This window comes from Coregonus clupeaformis, chromosome 37 (assembly GCF_020615455.1).
Source record: "Coregonus clupeaformis isolate EN_2021a chromosome 37, ASM2061545v1, whole genome shotgun sequence".
In the NCBI taxonomy this organism is placed as follows: domain Eukaryota; kingdom Metazoa; phylum Chordata; class Actinopteri; order Salmoniformes; family Salmonidae; genus Coregonus; species Coregonus clupeaformis.
In genome coordinates this window covers 17,320,457-17,344,403 of record NC_059228.1, presented here as the reverse complement: position 1 = coordinate 17,344,403, position 23,947 = coordinate 17,320,457, and the positions used below count along the sequence as shown (strand labels likewise).

Here is a 23,947-nt window from a genome sequence, read left to right as displayed (position 1 = left end):
GAGGGAGGGGGGGAGGGAGGGAGGGATGGGGGAGGGAGGGATGGGGGGGAGGGAGGGAGGGAGGGATGGGGGAGGGAGGGATGGGGGGGGGGGATGGAGGGGGGATGGGGGGAGGGGAGGGGGGGAGGAGGGAGAGGGAGGGAGGAGGGAGGAGGGAGGAGGGAGGAGGGAGGAGGGAGAGGGGAGGGAGGGAGGAAGAGGAGGGAGGGAGGAAGAGGAGGGAGGGAGGAAGAGAGGGAGGGAGGGAGGGAGGGAGGAGAGGGAGGGAGGAGGGAGGAAGAGAGGGAGGAGGGAGGGAGGAAGAGAGGGAGGGAGGGAGGAAGAGAGGGAGGGAGGAGGGAGGGAGAGAGGGAGGGAGGGAGGGGAGGGAGGGAGGGAGGGAGGAAGAGAGGGAGGGAGGAGGGAGGAAGAGAGGGAGGGAGGGAGGGAGGGAGAGAGAGGAGGAGGGAGGGAGAGAGAGAGAGAGGAGGGAGAGAGAGAGAGAGGGAGGAGGGAGGGAGGGAGGGAGGGAGGGAGGGAGGGAGGAGGAGGGAGGAGGGAGGGAGGAGGGAGAGAGAGAGAGAGAGAGAGAGGGAGGGAGAGAGAGAGGGAGGGAGAGAGAGAGGGAGGAGAGAGAGAGGGAGGAGGGAGGGAGGGAGGAGGGAGGGAGAGAGAGAGAGAGGGAGGGAGGGAGGGAGGGAGGGAGGGAGGGAGGGAGGGAGGGAGGGAGGGAGGGAGGGAGGGAGGGAGGGAGGGAGGGAGGGTTGGAGGGAGGGTTGGATGGAATGGTAGAAAGAGAGAAAGAGAGACAGAGAAAGGAGTGTGGTTTAAAGTAAGCTCTGAGCTGACATGCAGAGGGTAACATGAGCAAGACTGCCAAGACATGCTGTGCACAATGCCAATGCTAACGTGACAGGCCTTACAAACATTGCAACAAACTATACGAAATTATATACAACAGTACACTGCTCCAAAAAATAAAGGGAACACTTAAACAACACAATGTAACTCCAAGTCAATCACACTTCTGTGAAATCAAACGGTCCACTTAGGAAGCAACACTGATTGACAATAAATGTCACATGCTGTTGTGCAAATGGAATAGACAACAGGTGGAAATTATAGGCAATTAGCAAGACACCCCCAATAAAGGACTGGTTTTGCAGGTGGTGACCACAGACCACTTCTCAGTTCCTATGCTTCCTGGCTGATGTTTTGGTCACTTTTGAATGCTGCCGTTGCTTTCACTCTAGTGGTAGCATGTGACGGAGTCTACAACCCACACAAGTGGCTCAGTAGTGCAGCTCATCCAGGATGGCACATCAATGCGAGCTGTGGCAAGAAGGTTTGCTGTGTCTGTCAGCGTAGTGTCCAGAGCATGGAGGCGCTACCAGGAGACAGGCCAGTACATCAGGAGATGTGGAGGGGGCCGTAGGAGGGCAACAACCCAGCAGCAGGACTGCTACCTCCGCCTTTGTGCAAGGAGGAGCAGGAGGAGCACTGCCAGAGCCCTGCAAAATGACCTCCAGCAGGCCACAAATGTGCATGTGTCTGCTCAAACGGTCAGAAACAGACTCCATGAGGGTGGTATGAGGGCCCGACGTCCACAGGTGGGTGTTGTGCTTACAGCCCAACACCATGCAGGACGTTTGGCATTTGCCAGAGAACACCAAGATTGGCAAATTCGCCACTGGCGCTCTGTGCTCTTCACAGATGAAAGCAGGTTCACACTGAGCACGTGACAGAGTCTGGAGACGCCGTGGAGAACGTTCTGCTGCCTGCAACATCCTCCAGCATGACCGGTTTGGCGGTGGGTCAGTCATGGTGTGGGGTGGCATTTCTTTGGGGGGCCGCACAGCCCTCCATGTGCTCGCCAGAGGTAGCCTGACTGCCATTAGGTACCGAGATGAGATCCTCAGACCCCTTGTGAGACCATATGCTGGTGCGTTGGCCCTGGGTTCCTCCTAATGCAAGACAATGCTAGACCTCATGTGGCTGGAGTGTGTCAGCAGTTCCTGCAAGAGGAAGGCATTGATGCTATGGACTGGCCCGCCCGTTCCCCAGACCTGAATCCAATTGAGCACATCTGGGACATCATGTCTCGCTCCATCCACCAACGCCACATTGCACCACAGACTGTCCAGGAGTTGGCGGATGCTTTAGTCCAGGTCTGGGAGGATATCCCTCAGGAGACCATCCGCCACCTCATCAGGAGCATGCCCAGGCGTTGTAGGGAGGTCATACAGGCACGTGGAGGCCACACACACTACGGAGCCTCATTTTGACTTGTTTTAAGGACATTACATCAAAGTTGGATCAGCCTGTAGTGTGGTTTTCCACTTTAATTTTGAGGGTGACTCCAAATCCAGACCTCCATGGGTTGATAAATTTGATTTCCATTGATAATTTTTGTGTGATTTTGTTGTCAGCACATTCAACTATGTAAAGAAAAAAGTATTTAATAAGATTATTTAATTCATTCAGATCTAGGATGTGTTATTTTAGTGTTCCCTTTATTTTTTTGAGCAGTGTATTACTATTCCTTTCATGTGACACTTTTTGTACCCTGCACCTGAGAAATGTTTGGATGTGGGTATTTTACTTTTTCTATGAGGATTTTCAACAACACTGGTGTGAGTGGCCCTGTTGGTTGGTTCTGGAGGTGTAGGGGACTTACGGGGTCGTTGATGCCGTGGCTGAGGGGCTTGTCCTGGGATTGGAGACCCCCGGGGACGTCTGGGGGGTGGGACAGCTGAGGGGGGTGGATAAAGTCACTCATGGGGGATCCTCCTCCTCCTCTCGGTCCACCTCCACCACCTCCTCCTCCCCCGCCCGAGGAGTTACCATGGGGGAAGTCAAAGTTCCCGTGGCCGTGGTAACTGTTGCCTAGCAGCACAGAAAAACACAAAAAAGGGGAGGGATTTCTTAAGTTGTCTTACCTACCTTAGTATGACTGTAGTTGCTCTGGATAAGAGTGTCTGCTAAATAACCAACATTTAAAATGTAAATGTAATATCTGAATTCTGAAAATGGTCTTTACCTGGGCCTCTGGGGCCACCGTACTCCCCTGGGTTGCCCCCGGCGCCGCCTCCCCCGTGCTGAGCAGGGCCTGATGGGTAATGGGCGGGGCCAGGGCCCAGCTGGGCGATCATCTCCATGACGTTGGGCATGGTCATCTGGGAGGGGCTCATGGTCATCTGGGAGGGGCTCATGGTCTTGAAGCGTTTGGCCAGCGGTCCATCAGGGTCTTCTTTAATATGGAGGTCAGATTTGATGGGCACCGGCCGCCAGCTACACGATGGATCAATGGTCACCTCCTCAAACTCCGAACTACGGGAAGAGGAAGGGCACATTTTTATACAGTCCCATATTACAAAGGAAGGAGGAAGTGGAAAAGTCCAGAATTACAAAGACAATATGGTAATAATAATATTGAAATAGTGGAAACTAACATTTAAGCACTACAGGATGATGAAGGGAATTTTTATGGTCCTATATCACATCGACACTATAGAAATACTAGTGGGAATACTGGAAAAGATCATGAAGCACTGAAGGTTAATAATAATAATAGCAAGAACTATTATTAGTAATAAGGAAGAATAAAGCATACTTCTGGATGGCGTTGAGGATTCCCCACATGTACTGGTCCACCTCTAGACCCTCTAACAATGCAGTTTTACTGTGGGAGAGAGAGAGAGAGAGGGGGAAGAGAGAGGGGGAGAGGGGGAAGAGAGAGGGGGAGAGGGGGAGAGAGAGGGGGAGAGGGAGGGAGAGAGAGGGAGAGAGGGGGAGAGGGGGAGAGGGAGGGAGAGAGGGGGAGAGGGAGGGAGAGAGGGGGAGAGGGAGGGAGAGAGGGGGGGAGAGGGAGGGAGAGAGGGGGGAGAGGGAGGGAGAGGGGAGAGAGGGAGAAGGGAGGGAGAGAGAGAGAGAGGGGGAGAGAGAGAGTGGGAGAGAGGGGGAGAGGGGGAGAGAGAGGGGGCGGAGAGGGGGGTCGAGAGAGAGGGGGTGGAGAGGGGGGAGAGAGAGCATTATTTTAACTCATTCAAAGAAGAGACATTACTTTATTGACAAAACATAGTTTGGAAATGGTCATCACATACTTGCACACCGGACACCTCCACGTCCCCCTCTCACAGTTCAGCTGCAGATACCACTCCAGATCAAAACACTGGAAGACAAAACATGTATTATCAGAATCATGTATTTCCTAAACAGGGAAATATTGTATGATCTGTCAGGTGTATTGCCTCAAGACCAGGTTAGCCCACTGAGCCTAAGCATTAATTCTGGGAGCTAACATGAGTCTTCAGGTCTCAGGCAAGGTTACTCATCACATTAGCGTAGTTCACCGAACAACCTGTGCTATAAGGACCTAGCATTTTTCCTGGTCTAGGCACATAGTCAGCGGAAACTAGTGTCCCTATACAGACATCTAGCGTGTGGCCCTGTATAATATACTACATTTACATTGTAGTCATTTAGCAGACGCTCTTATCCAGAGACACTTACAGGAGCAATTAGGGTTAAGTGCCTTGCTCAAGGGCACATCGACAGATTTTTCACCTAGTTGGCTCGGGGATTCAAACCAGCGACCTTTCGGTTACTGTCCCAACGCTCTTAACCGCTAGGCTATCTGCCAACCTATAATATATGTCATATGTGTATAATTTTGCAAACCTACTGTTACTGTACAGTTCAAAACATACCCCTTCCTGCCGTCCTACCTGTACGTGTTTGCAGTCATGCCCCCTGGCGGGCAGCTGGATACGCCTGAAGGTGATTGGACATTTGAGGGAGACTTTGATGGCGGTCTGCTCAATGCCGTCCTCCCCGTTTAGACTGGTGTTACCCGACGAGGCCACTACGCTGCTGAAGTTCCTCTTAACTGGAGGGAGGGAGGGATGGAGGGGAATGGAAGGAGAGAGAGGGGGTGGAGGGGGGGAAGAGAAAGAGAGAGAGAGATTAGAGTTAGGTAGAGACTGATGGCATATTCTTGCACACAAGATTGATGTAAAGGTTGTAAGATAGGGTAAAGGCTATATTAGTATAGTAGTAGTAGTATAGTCAAATAGAGTAGTGGTAACATACTCTTGGTGATGCAGTGTTCTGCAGGCAAGAGTCTCTTCTTCAGGAGCCCTTGCAGGACGGAGCGGACTGAAGGCCTGTGGACCAGCTGCAGCACAAACAGGTGCGACTGCACATAGACGGAGAAAAGACATTAAGACCTAAATAAAGAGTGGATTCTCTACAGACAGCAGTTCTACTTTAGTGTGTTAGCTTCTACACCTTCTGTACACATCACAGCACAGAGGTGTCTCAACCAATCACAGCATTGCAATGTTGACCGGCCAAATAACAGAAATTCAACTAAATAACCACTGCCAAGTTTCCATGCAACAGGGGTAGTTACAAAGGGGTTTAAAATATTAAGCCATATTTTATTTAACATATCCCTTGTATCATTTGTTCTGCATATTCTATTGAATCATGTACTCACACAGCAGCACGCGGTGACGGTGATCTGGATGGTGTTTCTGCCGGGCTGACACACTTGCTTCAGGTGCAAGGGTTTATGGGACGTCTTGTTGTCGCCCCGCTCGATGGTCAGGGGCGTGGCGTTAACACTGACCTGGAAGGAGGAAGGACAGTTTGTGTGTGTGTGTGTGTGTGTGTGTGTACACGTGTGTCCATGTGTGCATGAGAATGTGTATCTGTATGAATGAGAGTGTTTGTGTATGTGCTGACCTGGACGGAGGCGGGCCAGTTGGTGTTCATCTGTCGGTCCTCGTGGTGGTAACATTTGAACTGCAGCTCCAGGTCTGACCTAGAGGTGTCAGAGAGGGCAGAGGTCAATACAGCCAAATACAAAACAGTTTTTCCTAATCCGCTCCTCATGGACACCCAGCCAGGACTGCACAGTTTTGTTCCAGCCCAGCACTAGCACACCTGATTCAGTTGGTCAAGGGTTTTACAGCCCTCTAACCAATTGTACTATTATGTGTGTTTTTCCGCGTTATTTGTAATTTATTTTGTACATAATGTTTCTGCCATCGTCTCTTATAACCAAAAAGAGCTTCTGGATATCAGGACAGCGATTACTCACCTCTTCAACGAGGCGGCCGCGAAGGATATCATACAGACACCCGACAAGGCCCAAATCCCCGTCATTCGCGTGAGGAAGAGACGGAGATATCGTGGACGTAGATCGGGGTGCCTTGTAAGGATCCGACGGCGAGCGAGTAAACTGCCTCTTCCATCAATCCTATTAGCCAATCTTCAATCATTGGATAACAAATTGGATGACCTAAGATTACGGTTATCCTACCAACGGGACATTAAAAACTGTAATATCTTATGTTTCACCGAGTCGATGGCTGAACGAGCGACATGGACAACATACAGCTAGCGGGCTATACGCTACATCGGCAGGATGGAACGGCTGACTCCGGTAAGACAAGGGGTGGCGGTCTGTGTATATTTGTAAACAACAGCTGGTGCACAAAATCAAATACTAAGGAAGTCTCGAGGTTTTGCTCGCCTGAAGTAGAGTATCTTATGATAAGCTGTAGACCACACTATTTACCAAGAGAGTTTTCATCTATATTTTTCATAGCTGTCTATTTACCACCACAAACCAATGCTGGCATTAAGATTGCACTGAATGAGTTGTACAAGGCCATAAATCAACAGGAAAACGCTCATCCAGATGCAGCGCTCCTAGTGGCCGGGGACTTTAATGCAGGGAAACTTAAATCCGTTCTACCTAATTTCTACTAGCATGTTAAATGTGCAACCAGAGGGGAAAAAAACTCTAGACCACCTTTACTCCACACAAAGAGACGCATACAAAGCTCTCCCTCGCCCTCCATTTGGCAAATCTGACCATAACTCTATCCTCCTGATTCCTGCTTATAAGCAAAAACTAAAGCAGGAAGCACCAGTGACTCGGTTAATAAAAAAGTGGTCAGATGACGCAGATGCTAAGCTACAGGACTGTTTTGCTAGCACAGACTGGAACATGTTCCGGGATTCTTCAGACAGCATTGAGGAGTACACCACATCAGTCACTGGCTTCATCAATAAGTGCATCGATGATGTCGTCCCCACAGTGACCGTACGTACATACCCCAACCAGAAGCCATGGATTACAGGAAACATCCGCACTGAGCTAAAGGGTAGAGCTGCTGCTTTCAAGGAACGGGACTCTAACCCGGACGCTTATAAGAAATCCCGCTATGCCCTCCGACGAACCATCAAACAGGCAAAGAGTCAATACAGGACTAAGATTGAATCGTACTACACTGGCTCTGACGCTCGTCGGATGTGGCAGGGCTTGACAACTATTACAGACTACAAAGGGAAGCACAGCCGCGAGCTGCCCAGTGACACAAGCCTACCAGACGAGCTAAACCACTTCTATGCTCGCTCGAGGCAAGCAACACTGAAGCATGCATGAGAGCACCAGCTGTTCCGGATGACTATGTGATCACGCTCTCCGTAGCCGATGTGAGTAAGACTTTTAAGCAGGTCAACATTCACAAGGCCGCAGGGCCAGACGGATTACCAGGACGTGTACTCCGAGCATGTGCTGACCAACTGGCAAGTGTCTTCACTGACATTTTCAACATGTCCCTGACTGAGTCTGTAATACCAACATGTTTCAAGCAGACCACCATAGTCCCCATGCCCAAGGACTCTAAGATAACCTGCCTAAATGACTACCGACCCGTAGCACTGACGTCTGTAGCCATGAAGTGCTTTGAAAGGCTGGTCATGGCTCACATCAACACCATTATCCCAGAAACCCTAGACCCACTCCAATTTGCATACCGCCCCAACAGATCCACAGATGATGCAATCTCTATTGCACTCCACACTGCCCTTTCCCACCTGGACAAGAGGAACACCTACGTGAGAATGCTATTCATTGACTACAGCTCAGCATTCAACACCATAGTGCCCTCTAAGCTCATCACTAAGCTAAGGATCCTGGGACTAAACACCTCCCTCTGCAACTGGATCCTGGACTTCCTGACGGGCCGCCCCCAGGTGTTAAGGGTAGGTAACAACACATCTGCCACACTGATCCTCAACACGGGGGCCCCTCAGGGGTGCGTGCTCAGTCCCCTCCTGTACTCTCTGTTCACCCATGACTGCATGGCCAGGCACGACTCCAACACCATCATTAAGTTTGCCGACGACACAACAGTGGTAGGCCTGATCACCGACAACGATGAGACAGCCTATAGGGAGGAGGTCAGAGACCTGGCCGTGTGGTGCCAGGACAACAACCTCTCCCTCAACGTGACCAAGACAAATGAGATGATTGTGGACTACAGGAAAAAAAAGAGGACTGAGCACGCCCCCATTCTCATCGACGGGGCTGTAGTGGAACAGGTTGAGAGCTTCAAGTTCCTTGGTGTTCACATCACCAACGAACTATCATGGTCCAAACACACCAAGACAGTCATGAAGAGGGCACGACAAAGCCTATTCCCCCTCAGGAGACTGAAAAGATTTGGCATGGGTCCTCAGATCCTCAAAAAATTCTACAGCTGCACCATCGAGAGCATCCTGACTGGTTGCATCACCGCCTGGTATGGCAACTGCTTGGCCTCCGACCGCAAGGCACTACAGAGGGTAGTGCGTACGGCCCAGTACATCACTGGGGCCAAGCTTCCCTGCCATCCAGGACCTCTATACCAGGCGGTGTCAGAGGAAGGCCCTCAAAATTGTCAAAGACTCCAGCCACCCTAGTCATAGACTGTTCTCTCTGCTACCGCACGGCAAGCGGTACCGGAGTGCCAAGTCTAGGTCCAAAAGACTTCTCAACAGCTTCTACCCCCAAGCCATAAGACTCCTGAACAGCTAATCATGGCTACCCGGACTATTTGCACTGCCCCCCACCCCATCCTTTTTACGCTGCTGCTACTCTGTTAATTATTTATGCATAGTCACTTTAACTCTACCCACATGTACATATTACTTCAACTACTTCAACTAGCCGGTGCCCCCGCACATTGACTCTGCACCGGTACCCCCCTGTATATATAGCCTCCCTACTGTTATTTTATTTTACTTCTGCTCTTTTTTTCTCAACACTTTTTTTGTTGTTGTTTTATTTTTACTTTTTTTGTTAAAAATAAATGCACTGTTGGTTAAGGGCTGTAAGTAAGCATTTCGCTGTAATGTCTGCACCTGTTGTATTCGGCGCATGTGACCAATAACATTTGATTTGATTTGATTTGATTTAATAAGCTTAGTTGAAAGTTCTGTAGCCCTTTCCTGCAGTCAATGACCAAAAGCACCCTCTTTGTTATTAATATTGTTCATAATGTCATAATTAATAAACAATAAATAAAATGAAACAATTAAAAACAATTTTTTTTATATTTCAGTCATCTGTGATAAAGTGTAATATTGAGATGCAAACTCAAAATTGAATACATTTCAACTCTATATCTGACATGGTACAGGTGTCTTCTTTTCTTTAAGCCCATAACCATGTGTGTGAGGTGTATACTTTTGTTTCAAAGTAGATTTGTTTAAGACTACCAAGAAACACTCTGTGCGACCCTGATTTAGCCCACTGCAGTAAAAGGTTATGTTCTCAGGACTGCAATTGGTCAATATTGTCCAGGGAATGATAACATGGTTGCCATGGATAGGCCATATTATTAGGGGAAGAACATTTGTAGAGGTAAAGAAAAATAATAAGACTTGAGTCTCAACTCAATGGACGATCGAATGTGTGTGTGTGTCCGTCTGTCTCCATAGCTCACCTCCACATGAGGGTCTGGTGTACCGACGGTCGCAGGTGATAGACGTGATTACTGACGGCGAGGTTGTGCTCCAACCGGAAAGGTTCCAACACCACGCCGTCCCGGACCGGGAAGGTCAACCGCAGCTCCTCGTTGGGATTGGCTGATTGGAGCGGAGAGACAGGACAGGAAGATAGGACGTCAGCTTTCCGTTTAACTGTATCTGTGGTATCTGTGGTAGTGGGGTTAGAGTTGTATACTGGTTGATTAACAGTCACACATACAGTAGACAGTGGTTGGGGCAACGGGATATCACTGGGTGGTATTACCCTGACTATCACGTGGCTGTACAATCCTATGGTTAGATGCTATGAGTCAACAACAGCCATGTATCAGGGCAGCATGTAGTAGTGATCAGGGTTGGGCTCAATTCCATTTCATTTCCAGTCAATTCAGAAAGTAAACCAAATTCAAATTCCAAATGTTTCCAATTGCAAAGCATTGAAGATAATTGGAATTGTAGTTTCAGTGTACTTCCTGAATTGAAAAGGAATTGAAAAGGAATTGAAAAGGAATGGACTGAAATTGAAAAGGAATTGAGCCCAACCCTGATCACTACTACATGCTGCCCTGATACATAATAATAATAATAAATACATGGCTGTTGTTGACTCATAGCATCTAACCATAGGATTGTACAGCCACGTGATGATGGTGATGTAGTGGACTAGTTGTGTCTCAGTGGCTTTGTACTGTATCTCATGAAATGGAAATAAAAACATCGATGTTCTGCTAATACTTTGTTGTGCAGGCTTTGTTGTATTTTCAGCCACAGGTATCTAAAGAGCTACTGACAGCTTGGAATAGCTCTGCTGTGTGTGTGTGTGTTTGTGTGTGTGTGTTTGTGTGCATGCATACTTACATACTGTATATTCACACACACACACACACACACACACACACACACACACACACACACTATATATATACAAAAGTATGTGGACACCCCTTCAAATTAGTGGATTTGGCTATTTCAGCCACACCCGTTGCTGACAGGTGTATAAAATCGAGCACACAGCCATGCAATCTTCATAGACAAACATTGGCAGTAGAATGGCCTGTACTGAAGAGCTCAGTGACTTTCAACGTGGCAACGTCATAGGATGCCACCTTTCCAACAAGTCAGTTGGTCACATTTCTGCCCTGCTAGAGCTGCCCCGGTCAACTGTAAGTGCTGTTATTATGAAGTGGAAACATCTAGGAGCAACAACGGCTCAGCCAGGAAGAGGATAGGCCACACAAGCTCATAGAACGGGACCACCGAGTGCTGAAGCGCGTAAAAATCATCTGTCCTCAGTTGCAACACTCACTACAAGTTCCAAACTGCCTCCGGAAGCAACGTCAGCACAGTAACTGTTCGTCGGGAGCTTCATGAAATGGGTCATGGCCGAGCAAATGGGTCATCGCCGCCATTGGATTCTGGAGCAGTGAAAATGCATTCTCTGGAGTGATAAATAACGCTTCACCAACTGGCAGTACGATGGACGAATCTGGGTTTGGCGGATGCCAGGAGAACGCTACCTGCCTCAATGCATAGTGCCAACTGTAAAGTTTGGTGGAGGAGCAACAATGGTCTGGAGCTGTTTTTCATGGTTCGGGCTAGGCCCCTTAGTTCCAGTGAAGGGAAATCTTAACGCTACAGCCGACCTCGAGCAAGGCCTAATCGCCCAACATCAGTGCCCGACCTCACTAATGCTCTTGTGGCTGAATGGAAGCAAGTCCCTGCAGCAATGTTCCAACATCTAGTGGAAAGCCTTCCCAGAAGAGTGGAGGCTGTTATAGCAGCAAAGGGGGAATGAGATGTTCGACAAGCAGGTGTCCACATACTTTTGGTCATGTAGTGTACATACATACATACATACATACATACATACATACATACATACTGTACATGTGTGTGTGTGTGCATGCATCCATGCATCCATGTGTGTTTGTGTGTGGATGCTCCAGTGTAAATACTCACTGGGAGGTGGAAGCGCAGTTATATTTGGTTTCATGTCTGGCGGGAACGGCGGCTTGACATCCTGGTTGGGCGAGAGGTACGGAGGCATACTGCTTCCGGGGGTCATGGGAGGTGTGGGATTACCAGGCACCGGGGAGTGGGGGTAGTTACCTGGCCTGAGGGCCTGCAGAGAGGGGGGAGGAGGGAGGGGAGAGGGGGAGGAGGGAGGGGGAAGGGAGAGGAGGGAGGGGAGAGGGGGGAGGAGGGAGGGGAAGGGGAGAGGAGGGAGGGAGAGGGGGGAGGAGGGAGGGGAGAGGGGGAGGAGGGAGGGGAGAGGGGGAGGAGGGAGGGGAAGGGGAGAGAGGGAGGGGAGGGGAGGAGGGAGGGGAGGGGGAGGAGGGAGGGAGAGGGGGAGGAGGGAGGAGGGGAGAGGAGGGAGGGGAGAGGGGGAGGAGGGAGGGAGAGGGGGAGGAGGGAGGGAGAGGGGAGGAGGGAGGGGAGAGGGGGAGGAGGGAGGGGAAGGGGAGAGAGGGAGGGAGAGGGGGAGGAGGGAGGGGAGGGAGGAGGGAGGGAGAGGGGGAGGAGGGAGGGAAGGGGAGAGGAGGGAGGGGAGGGGAGGAGGGAGGGAGAGGGGAGGAGGGAGGGAGAGGGGGAGGAGGGAGGGGGAAGGGAGAGAGGGAGGGGAGAGGGGGGAGGAGGGAGGGGAGAGGGGGGAGGAGGGAGGGGAGAGGGGGGAGGAGGGAGGGGGAAGGGGAGAGAGGGAAGGAGAGTGATACAGGTTATTAAAAAAACATGAGAGATAGAGAATTCAAATAACTCTGTTGGAAGTTCCATTTGCTTAGACAAAGTTGAACAAAGGAGAGAGCACATACCCCGTTGCCTTGACTATATGAGTATACACCTCCAGAGAAGTTGCTGTTCTGACCATTGAATGGCTCTTGCTGTGAATGAAACAGACATCAATGGTTAAATGTACAACTGCACAATGGGAACAGGAGGGGAGGTCTAGAGCTTACAGGTAGATATGGAGTGTTACTGTGAGGGAGGTCTAGAGCTTACAGGTAGATATGGAGTGTTACTGTGGGGGAGGTCTAGAGCTTACAGGTAGATATGGAGTGTTACTGTGAGGGAGGTCTAGAGCTTACAGGTAGATATGGAGTGTTACTGTGAGGGAGGTCTAGAGCTTACAGGTAGATATGGAGTGTTACTGTGGGGGGAGGTCTAGAGCTTACAGGTAGATATGGAGTGTTACTGTGAGGGAGGTCTAGAGCTTACAGGTAGATATGGAGTGTTACTGTGAGGGAGGTCTAGAGCTTACAGGTAGATATGGAGTGTTACTGTGGGGGAGGTCTAGAGCTTACAGGTAGATATGGAGTGTTACTGTGGGGGAGGTCTAACCTTATAATACTGTCCCATGGGCATGCCTTGCGGGTGGTACTGGCCTGGCCCCTGACCCCCAGGCATCCTCTGGCCGGGGTAGTTGGGGGAGGGCATCGGCCTGGAGGGGTTAGAGGAGGGGTACTGACTCTGCTGGTGAGGGAACTGACCATTAGGACCGTACTGCTGACCCCCGTAGTTTGGCTGTAAGGAAGAGAGGGGGAGGGGGGGATCAATCAATAAGTTAATAAAAAGAGAAGTAGGCATTGGTCTGAAGACGAAAAATAAAGGAAATGGACCTACTAGAGAAAGGCATGATAGGGATGTACTATGATAATATAATACTCAAAGGAAAAGCACCCCCCCCACACACACACACAAACACACATACCATCCAACTCACCTCTCCAGGATAGGGCCTCTTCATTCCCTGCATAGGCATTGCCTGCCTGGGGCCTCCAGATCCTCCGTAGCCCTGCTGGGACATCCTCTGGCCATGAGCCCCAAAAGGCCCCATGCCTGGGGCTCGAGTTTGGTTCATGCCCATGGGAGGCCCACCCATGCTGGGGTTGTTCATGGCCTGGCCCATGCTGCCTGGGTTCATGCCTCCAGGGGACCCTCTGGGGCCAGGCTGGTTCATGAACTGGTTGTTGTAGGCCTGAGTTGGGCCCATCTGGAAGGAGGAACACATCTAGAGGAAAAAGAAAGGAAGAAGAAAAATAATGGAGAAAGAAAGGATGAAGAGTTACAGTTAGGTAGGAAGCTGCAGGTTTGACTCTATGGTTTTAATGTGTATTTAGTGTGTAATGCATGTAGTAATACCTGACTTTCCTCAGGCCCAAAACAGGATATTACAAGTAAATAACTAAAGTTGTTTCTAACTTTTAGTATTTGTTGTATTATGGTAATGGTGTGTGTACTGTATGTGTGTGTGTGTGTCCGTACCTGTCCATACTGGTTCATCTCTTTGTTCTGGGTCTCCTGCTGCATGGCTGCCACGGTAGCGGTTGCCGTGGCGGTTGCCGTAGCAGCGGCGGCAGCGACAGCAGCAGCAGCAGCAGCAGCTGCTGGTTGGGTGAAGTCACCAGGCTGGCGGGAATGTTGGGGCATGCCCATCCCCCCTTGGGGAGTGTTAGGACCACCTGGGTAACTATATAACGGAAACAACATGAATTAGAGCTGTGTACTGTATGTGTGAAAAGGTAAGCAAAGCATAGAGTAAGAGTGATAAACAGAATGTTAATGTCATACATGTCTGTGTATGGCCTCTTACCTCCCGCTGTAGACCGCTCCACCGGGGTATCCCTGCCTGCCATACATCCCCTGCTGCATGTAGCCCTGACCTCCCTTGGCCGGGAACTGCTGCTGCTGCTGGCCGGGGAACTGGGGGGAGTTGAGGCCTGCCGGACCTCCAGACATACCCTGGCCCATGGGGTTACCTCCTGGGTTCACATGGCTGGAGCTGTTGGCCAATACCTGGGGAAGAAGGGTCAAAGGTCAAATCCCCTCACATATTTTTTTGCTCTAACAACTGATCCTTGATATAGCTTTTTGGTTAGACACAGCAAACAGGGTTATGGCAACCATAGAATATGTAACTATGATGTCGACTCACTGTCTGGGACTTGTGATCTTTGATATAGGCCTAGCTTTGGGTGACACACAGAGCAAACCATATTTTGACCGACATCAGAAATCCAAATAAATGTGCCTAGGGGGATTCAGGGTCTGTCCTCATCAGGAACCTCAATTACTAGACTCAATACAATGGTGTATTGTGTGTCTAAACATCAAGTCATGTGTACTGAAGAGTGTGTGTGTGTGTGTTTTGTGTCTCACCTGACTCTGTGACGTGTTGGTCACACCCCACACTGTGGTAACCACAGACAATGACCCTGGGGGCTGGTTGTTGTTCTGTTGCCATGGAACCGAGTCGTAGGTAAATGACCCATCACTACAGTACAAATACGAACACACACATTAACCCATCACTGCAGAACACACACACACACACACACACACACACAGACAGACCCTGTCATCACCACAGGGCAGATACACCAACGTGACAGCCATGGCTTTCATTTGGCCAAGTATGTAACACAGAGGATTGCACTATCCGCCCAGAAATGTGAAATGTGCTCATAATTCTTGGAAACATTTGGCCATGTATATGTTATTTGGAATATTTGGCATTAAAACTCCAAACAAATCCAAGGCTATAATATGAGTAACTGGAACATTATGAATACACAAACTAAACTCCACAGGGAGAAACAGACTGGGAAGTAACGTTTTTGGAGAGGAATGTGTTTTCACACACTCACGAACGCACACACACAAACACACCACACACACACACAGCTCTGGTGTTGGAAGGGAACTCGATTTACAACGTCTCTTCAAGGTGGTAGAAGACTTCCCAAGATGCTAGGCACAGAGCAGAATTCTGGCAGCCAATCAGACAGAGGTTTGGAATCGGAGCGAGCACAGAATGTTTCTACTTAACAGCCCACTCCCTCTTTCTGTGTGTGTGTGTGTGTGTGTGTGTGTGTGTGTGTGTGTGTGTGTGTGTGTGTGTCCCTCTCCTCCAAGATAACTCTGCTAAGCTTGTCTTGGCTCACTTTCATGAACAGAAAAACATGTATTTATTTATTTGAGGAGAGAAGAGGATAGTCTAGTTTAGAGAGCAGGTTAAATGCAACATAAGCTGGGATGTAACGATTCACCGATAAGCATCGGTCCCCGATTCAAATGTTTAAGATAAGAGTGCATCGGTCTGTGGGAGCCCAAACCGATCCAAATGAAGTATGCTTCAGTCAGAAAACTGATTCAAACGTTACTAAATCAGCAGTTCACTAATGTTTGTTACTCACATTGTTTTATTCTGACATTTTTATTATTTATTTTTAATTAAACCTTTATTTAACTAGGCAAGTCAGTTAAAAACAAATTCTTATTTACAATGACTGCCTACCCCGGCCAAGCCCGGACGACGCTGGGCCAATTGTGCGCCGCCTTATGGGACTCCTAATCACGGCCGGTTGTGATACAGCCTGGAATCGAACCAGGGTCTGTAGTGACGCCTCTATCACTGAAATGCAGTGCCTTAGACCGCTGCGCCACTCGGGAGCCCGAAAATACTTCTTATCTGTTGTGACTGAATTGTTGCGTCCTCTCCTTCAGTTCAGTAGCCTATCAAACTTTTATGCATGTAACTGCGTATGACTGTCAGATAACAACTGTGTGCACAGTGCGGGAGACACAGCTGCTCGCGCCAACGAGAGGTATGCTTATCCCTGTTCTAATAGGCTATCCGTACATCTGGCACCTTCAGGATTCAGATGCTTGTAAAATGGCTTCCGCAATGTCAAATCATAGGCTTTATTAGTTTGCTGGGTCATTGTTACCAAATGCACTGTAGAAAATTGTGTTTTACCAGTGTTGTGTAGCCTGCCAGAGTGGACGCAACTCACATCCAACTGCTGATTGGGGTTTTCAATCATTCAGATTTAATTTCACAAGTTAATCACTGGGTGATTTCAGATGAAAAGCATATATTTCCCCCACCCCTATTCTGATAGTGGGGTGGTAGATGCCCAATGGCTCAGCTCAAGTGTCTACACCAGTGGATGCTGGTGGGAGGAGCTATAGGAGGATGGGCTCATTGTAATAGCTGGAATGGAATTAATGGAACGGAGTCAAACATGGTTTCCATATGTTTGATCTGTTTGATACAGTTCCATTTATTCCATTCCAGCTATTACAATGAGTCCGTCCTCCTATAGCTCCTACCACCAGCCTCCACTGGCCTACACACCCAATTGGTATTGACACGCACACACACACACACACACACACACACAGAGGGCCACTCAGCTTAGAGACGTCATCTCAGACAGGTCCAGCTCAGACAGGTCCAGCTCAGAGAGGCCCAGCTCCTGAGCTCCCATCAGCAGTTGGTATGAATTTAAAATGGAAGACGAATGTGTTCATGCAACAAATGTTAGTGCATCGAATCGAACTGAATCGCATCGATTCATTCCCCTTATCAAACTGAATCGCACCGAATCGTTTCAAACTAAAACCTATTGTTCCTAAATTATATCAGAGCCCATGCATCTAGATGCGTATCGAAATTGTTTTAGGTCAACATTGTTTAAGTTAACATGAACGATCCAGTTTAAACCAGAGAACCAATGAGGGAGTGTGCGTTTACATGAAATGTGTTCACACCTGTAGTTCTGAATGTGACAATGTGTCCCTATGTGTAAAACAGAAAACATGGGACTGTAAAGTAGGCAAAGCTTAGGGAACGTCAGTCATTCTGACAGAAAGACAGACAGACACACTGACCCGTGTGAGAGTCCTCCGGGGGGTTTCATAGTGTTTATGCTGGGCTGCATGGGGACTTTGCTCTGCGGGGGCTCGTTCTGTCTGCTCTTCTGGTGACGCAACAGCAGGAGGCGACCCAGCTCCTCGCACCACGATGACAGCAAGGCTACAAGGAAAGAAACACACACACACTCATGTCAGTCTAATAACGCTGTAGGACACACACACAGGTCAGTCTACACTCCAGTCTGTCGGTCTGCTATGACAGTCTCTGGTATGTCTCCAGTATGTCAGTTTGAAGTAAGTCAGTCTCTATTACCAAACCTATGATGTTGTTTTCCTGACTACTTCGGACTCTCTGTAAGAGAAAAACAAACAAACAAACCCTATCAAATGCCCATCAAAAACTTGATAAAAAATATCTCAATTGATTAATCAACTATGTTATTGTTTTGTTCTGCCCAATACATTTGAGTGTTGCTTCTCCCTCTTCAAGTTGGACTGCAGTTCTGCCTCCTGCCACATGGAGGAACCCTAACACAGTAATGCCAGCATGTCTGTTGCTGCCTGTCTGCCAGTATAGATCTCGTTGACTGAATGAATCACACAGTGCAGTACATCAGCTCTGATCCCTCTAGAAGAGACTTCCCTGGCTTTCTGAAGAGGACGGGTGAAACGCAGAGAGAGAGAGAGAGAGAAGAGAGATGGGGAAAGGGAGAGCGAGAGACAGAGAGAGAGATATCGAGAGAGAGAGTATGCCCGTCCTCTCCCCACCTTTCCTCGCCTCCTCCTCTCACCCCTCCTCCTCCTCTCCTCCCCTCCACTGGACCCCAATGACTAATCAGACTGCTCAGCATCTTCAATCATCTTCGCTGCAGGCAGCTTTCTGCTGCACCAGGCAGTCAAACATCATTATGAGACAGGCAGCTTTCTGCTGCACCAGGCAGTCAAACATCATTATGAGACAGGCAGCTTTCTGCTGCACCAGGCAGTCAAACATCATTATGAGACAGGCAACTTTCTGCTGCACCAGGCAGTCAAACATCATTATGAGACAGGCAACTTTCTGCTGCACCAGGCAGTCAAACATCATTATGAGACATGAAACTGTCTGCTGCACCAGGCAGTCAAACATCCTTATGAGAGGTAACTGTCTGCTGCACCATTTACATTTTTGTCATTTAGCAGACGCTCTTATCCAGAGCGACTTACAGTTAGTGAGTGCATACATTATTTTTTCATACTGGCCCCCCGTGGGAATCGAACCCACAACCCTTGCGTTGCAAACGCCATGCTCTACCAACTGAGCTACATCCCTGCTGGCCATTCCCTCCCCTACACTACCCTGGACGACGCTGGGCCAATTGTGCGCCACCCCATGGGTCTCTCGGTCGCGGCTGGCTACGACAGAGCCTGGATTCGAACCAGGATCTCTAGTGGCACAGCTAGCACTGCGATGCAGTGCCTTAGACCACTGCGTCACTCGGGAGGTCAGGCAGGCAAACATCCTTATGACATGGGTTTGATGTACATTAGAAGAGTTATCGAGGTCTAACACCTTAACACAGAAAATAAGCTCAAAAGGAGTTTGAGATCGAACAGCAAAGCCTTAATTGAGCAATGAATAGAGGAGAGGAGAGAGAAGGAGAAGAGAGGACAGAACAGAGAAGAGGAGGACAGAACAGAGAAGAGAAGAGAAGAGAAGAGAAGAGAAGAGAAGAGAAGAGAAGAGAAGAGAAGAGAAGAGAAGAGAAGAGAAGAGAAGAGAAGAGAAGAGAAGAGAAGAGAAGAGAAGAGAAGAGAAGAGAAGAGAAGAGAAGAGAAGAGAAGAGAAGAGAAGAGAAGAGAAGAGAAGAGAAGAGAAGAGAAGAGAAGAGAAGAGAAGAGAAGAGTGAGACACACCAAGCCAGTCTCTATGCAGACAGAATCTCACAGCTAGAGGGAGGAGAGACGCAGCCCTCCTATTTGACGGGGAATTATTCCACCCTGCCATTACAGAGAGCTTATCTCCCCACTAAATCACCACCTCCGTCCTCCCTCCGCACGCCCAGCCTGTTGCAAGACCTGGCAACCCGCTATTTACACCCAGGCAGTGTCCCAAATGGACCCTTTCCCCATTATGACCAGAGCACCATGGGAGGTCAAACGAAGTGCACTATATAGGGAATAGGGTGCCATTTGAAATTGGGACAGAACCCCGCACGAACAACACTGGGCTCAGCTCATACACATTATAGGCCATAGAGAGAGAGGGAGAAAGAGAGAGGGAGAGATGGAGAGAGAGTGAGAGAAAGAGAGGGGAGAGAGATGGAGAAAAGGAGAGAGAAAGAGGGAGTGATGGAGAGAGAGAAAGAGAGAGCGTGAGGGGGGTTGAAAGGAAGAAGTTGAAAGCCTGAGAGAGAAATTGTACCACTACACCTCTCTCCAATAACGAAGTTGGATTGATTAGGTGATTGTATTAGATACATAAACATGTCAGTGTCTTATTTCCATTGTGGTTGGTTTAGAAAGTGACTATACCAACAGAAAACAGAATGGTGAACGCAGCAATCAGGCTGGTTCCACCAGGCTATCCCCTGTCCATCCCAGAAACCACTCACCACTTTCCCCAGTCTGTTCTGGGGTGACTTTTCCCCTAGGTATAGATCTATGATCAGCATCCCCTCCCCCAATCCCAACCTTTACCATTAGTGGGGAAAATGCAAAACAAATCAAAGATTTCTAGGAGCAACTTTACCCTTCCCAGTCCCAGTCTGCCCTAGTAGCTGCTCTCTCCCAGCCAGTCAGTCAGTGAGCAGTAAGCAGATTTAGTAGAGACTTCTAAGCCCTCCCTGTAAACCCTCTTGTGCATGGCTCCCCTTCTAAGAAGATCTGCCTTTTTACTGAGTTAATGCCTGCAGACATATGGCTATGGGTCATCGGAACATTTGAGTTCAAAATGACTAGTGGTGGTAGTAGTAATAGCAGTAGTAGCAGCAGCAGTAGTAGTAGTAGTAGCAGTAGTAGTAATAATAGCAGTAGCAGTAGTAGTAGTAGTAGTAGTAATAACAGTAGTAGCAGCAGTAGTAGTAGCAGGTGCACACAGCCATGCAATCTGCATAGACAAACATTGGCAGTAGAATGGCCCGTACTGAAGAGCTCAGTGACTTTCAACGTGGCACTGTCATAGGATGCCACCTTTCCAACAAGTCAGTTGGTCACATTTCTGCCCTGCTAGAGCTGCCCCGGTCAACTGTAAGTGCTGTTATTGTGAAGTGGAAACGTCTAGGAGCAACAACGGCTCAGCCGCGAAGTGGTAGGCCACACAAGCTCACAGAACAGGAATGCCGACTGCTGAAGCGCGTAACGCGTAAAAATCGCCTGTCCTCAGATGCAATACTCACTACTGAGTTCCAAACTGTCTCTGGAAGCAACGTAAGCACAATAACTGTTCATCGGGAGCGTCGGCTGGAGTGGTGTAAAGCTCGCCTCCATTGGACTCTGGAGCAGTGGAAACAAGTTCACTGGAGTGATGAATCACACTTCACCATCTGGCAGTGCGACGGACGAATCTGGGTTTGGCGGATGCTAGGAGAACGCTACCTGCACCAATGCATAGAGCCAACTGTAAAGTTTGGTGGAGGAGTAATAATGGTCTGGGACTGTTTTTCATGGTTCGGGCTAGGACCCTTAGTTCCAGTAAAGGGAAATCTTAATGCTACAGCATACAATAACATTCTAGATGATTCTGTGCTTCCAACTTTGTGGCAACAGTTTGGGGAAGGCCCTTTCCTGTTTCAGCATGGCAATGCCCCTGTACACAAAGCGAGGTCCATACAGAAATGGTTTGTCAAGATCGGTGTGGAAGAACTTGACTGGCCTGCACAGAGCCCTGACCTCAACCCCATCGAACACCTTTGGGATGAATTGGAACGCCGACCTAGAGCCAGGCCTAATCGCCCAACATCCGTGCCTGATCTCACTAATGCTCGTGGCTGAATGGAAGCAAGTCCCCGCAGCAATGTTCCAACATTTAGTGGAAAGCCTTCCCATAAGACTGGAGGCTGTTATAGCAGAAAAGGGGGACCAACTCCATATTAATGCCCATGATTTTGGAATGAGATGTTCGACGTGCAGGTGTCCATATACTTTTGGCCACATAGTGTCTCTTTCTCTGTTGTTGACACTGCGATATCTCAGCACTTCTACATAATAAACAACAAGTTTAAAAGACCAGAGCACACATTTCCACCGAACGTACAGTATGGATGAATGCGGTAAGCAGTGACGTCACAGACTAGCCCACATTACTGTATTTGACTGTGCAGCCCACATTACTCTGATACAGACACGCATGCAGATCAGCTCACATACACTACAGATCGAGGTAGTACACATTATACACATATATATGAGACAGTACAAATTCTCAGAACACATTGGACGCCTATACACCTACAATGTGTGATACGAGACAAAAAAAAGAAAGGTATTTCTATAAAATCATAAGTTCTATCTATATAAGCTCCAGACAGTATGCTGTGTTATGTGGGCAGAATAATGTATGCAAAATATGGCGAGAGGATATCAAATCCTCCTGAAATCAAAAGGGTGCATCCCAAATGGCACCCTATTCCCTAGATCGTGCCCTAAATATAGGGAATAGGGTGCCATTTGGGATGCAGACAAAGTCATGCTTCTGCAAAACCGTAATGGAACCCATTTAAGCAGCCAATGATATCCTTCCCAGCCAATGACCCCCCTCCACTCCACTCCACTCTGCTAGCCTCTGCCCAACCAGAAGCACATCCAATGGGTTTATAATCTCTCTCTATGACTCTGGGGCAGATTCAATCAAAACCGCACTGCAGGAGAAACCAGCTCAGGGTAAATAATCACATTATTTTTTAAACGGTCAGTTTTTTATTTGTTTACTGAAACACAACTGTTCAGGTTTTCTCACAGTGCCAGTTTGATTTGGCCTCTGTGGGCATACGGAGCAGACAGATGGAGAGGTGGAGATGGGGAGGTGGAGAGATGGAGATGGAGGGATGAGTGTAACGACAAGGGTGGTCAGCGCCAGAGAAGGATGGAGGGAGCGAGGGATGGAGGGAGGGAGGTTAGCTACCTGAGTCACTCTGACATCTCCTGCAGGTGTTGGTTTCTGTAGGGTTCAAATTACACATTTTACTGGGGAGGGAGGGGTTAATCACGAACAAAACACAAAATGCAGCAGCAACAGTCAAGTTAAAGGTGCAGTCTGCAATTTATGTGTCTTGTCTCCCTGTGTATGTGGCCACAGCACCAAACCCACAAATAATCGAGGCTCAAAGAAAACACACAAAACAAAAACAAAGTTAGGCCCGCTTAAGCAAAAAACCTCATGCCAATCCCTCGCAAAAAGACCCTTCCATTCCGCCCTACAGGGTCAGTAGACTATATATCTCCAAATCAAAATATGGATTTGCTATGAATACTTGACCCCACAAAGAGATGCAGAGAGGTGGAGAGGCATGGTGGATGATGCACTATGTAGAACAATTAAAAGAACTCCCGCACACATGATTTATTGTGGTCGACTTCAATACAATACATTTTTTGCTCTTGAGAGGGCACAGAGATAGGATAAATCATACTAGTTTCCAGATTACAATGTAGCCTAGAGTAGAGTGAAGGCATGGGGTTATGACCTGTGTACAGTATCTGACCTGCATTCAGACAGTTAAGATTATGAACCTCAGCCAGGAATTACCCATGATGCACTAGGATTGTCCAATCTCTAACCCTGGGGTCAGGAACCTTCCCATCTGCACTTTTTTTTTTTTCACAGCATTTCGCTACACCCACAATAACATCTGCTAAACACGTGTATGTGATCAATACAATTTTATTTCTCTCTCTCTCTCTCTCTCTCTGCACACATGCTCACACACACTTTCTCAATCACACACTTGCTCGCACGCACGCACTCACACACACTTATGCTGTAAGGATTCTTTTTTTACAAAATCTTTTTTTTAATATATATTTTTCAGTGGTTAGAACACATTAGATGGATAGGATTTACAATATCCTGAGGCTAGTATTAAAGGCCTAGTGCAGTCAAAAATTTGATTTTCCTGTGTTTATTAGGTACACCCATTTAGTACCGTTCGTTGCTCAATTGGTATCAATGGACCTAACGTGTGCCAGAAAAACATTCCCCACACCAGTACACCACCGCCCCCTGCCTGTGCCAGGCAGGATGGGTCCAAATCCGGACTCTGCCATCAGCATGACGCAACAGCAAATGGGATTTGTCGGACCAGGCAATGTTTTTCCACTCCTCAATTGTCCAGTGTTGGTGATCGCGTTTCCACTGGAGCGGCTTCTTCTTGTTTTTAGCTGATAGGAGTGGAACCCGGTGTGGTCGTCTGCTGCAATAGCTCATCCGTGAAAAGGATTGACGAGTTGTGCGTTCCGAGATGCTTTTCTGCACACCACTGTTGTACTGCGCCGTTATTTGTCTGTT

General features: G+C 48.5%; 1 protein-coding gene across 5 annotated transcripts in view; it reads right to left on the bottom strand.

Annotated features, from left to right (window-relative positions):
* Nucleotides 1-23,947, bottom strand: part of LOC121553781 (zinc finger MIZ domain-containing protein 1-like) — a 184,979-nt gene that overhangs the window by 3,967 nt on the left and 157,065 nt on the right. For 2 of the 5 annotated variants that reach the window (XM_045211570.1, XM_045211571.1), the window contains 18 exons: nt 22,565-22,600; nt 17,479-17,623; nt 14,962-15,076; nt 14,396-14,598; nt 14,068-14,272; nt 13,526-13,813; nt 13,144-13,326; nt 12,618-12,686; nt 11,767-11,929; nt 9,765-9,975; nt 5,728-5,806; nt 5,480-5,611; nt 5,071-5,176; nt 4,707-4,867; nt 4,083-4,150; nt 3,593-3,661; nt 3,020-3,309; nt 2,657-2,865 (listed from right to left, as the gene is read on the bottom strand). In XM_045211570.1, coding sequence (XP_045067505.1) covers nt 2,657-2,865; nt 3,020-3,309; nt 3,593-3,661; nt 4,083-4,150; nt 4,707-4,867; nt 5,071-5,176; nt 5,480-5,611; nt 5,728-5,806; nt 9,765-9,975; nt 11,767-11,929; nt 12,618-12,686; nt 13,144-13,326; nt 13,526-13,813; nt 14,068-14,272; nt 14,396-14,598; nt 14,962-15,076; nt 17,479-17,623; nt 22,565-22,600 — 2,732 coding nt within the window. The remainder of the gene's footprint in view (nt 1-2,656; nt 2,866-3,019; nt 3,310-3,592; nt 3,662-4,082; nt 4,151-4,706; nt 4,868-5,070; nt 5,177-5,479; nt 5,612-5,727; nt 5,807-9,764; nt 9,976-11,766; nt 11,930-12,617; nt 12,687-13,143; nt 13,327-13,525; nt 13,814-14,067; nt 14,273-14,395; nt 14,599-14,961; nt 15,077-17,478; nt 17,624-22,564; nt 22,601-23,947) is intronic. The other 3 variants (XM_045211573.1, XM_045211572.1, XM_045211574.1) reach the window with 3 other exon arrangements.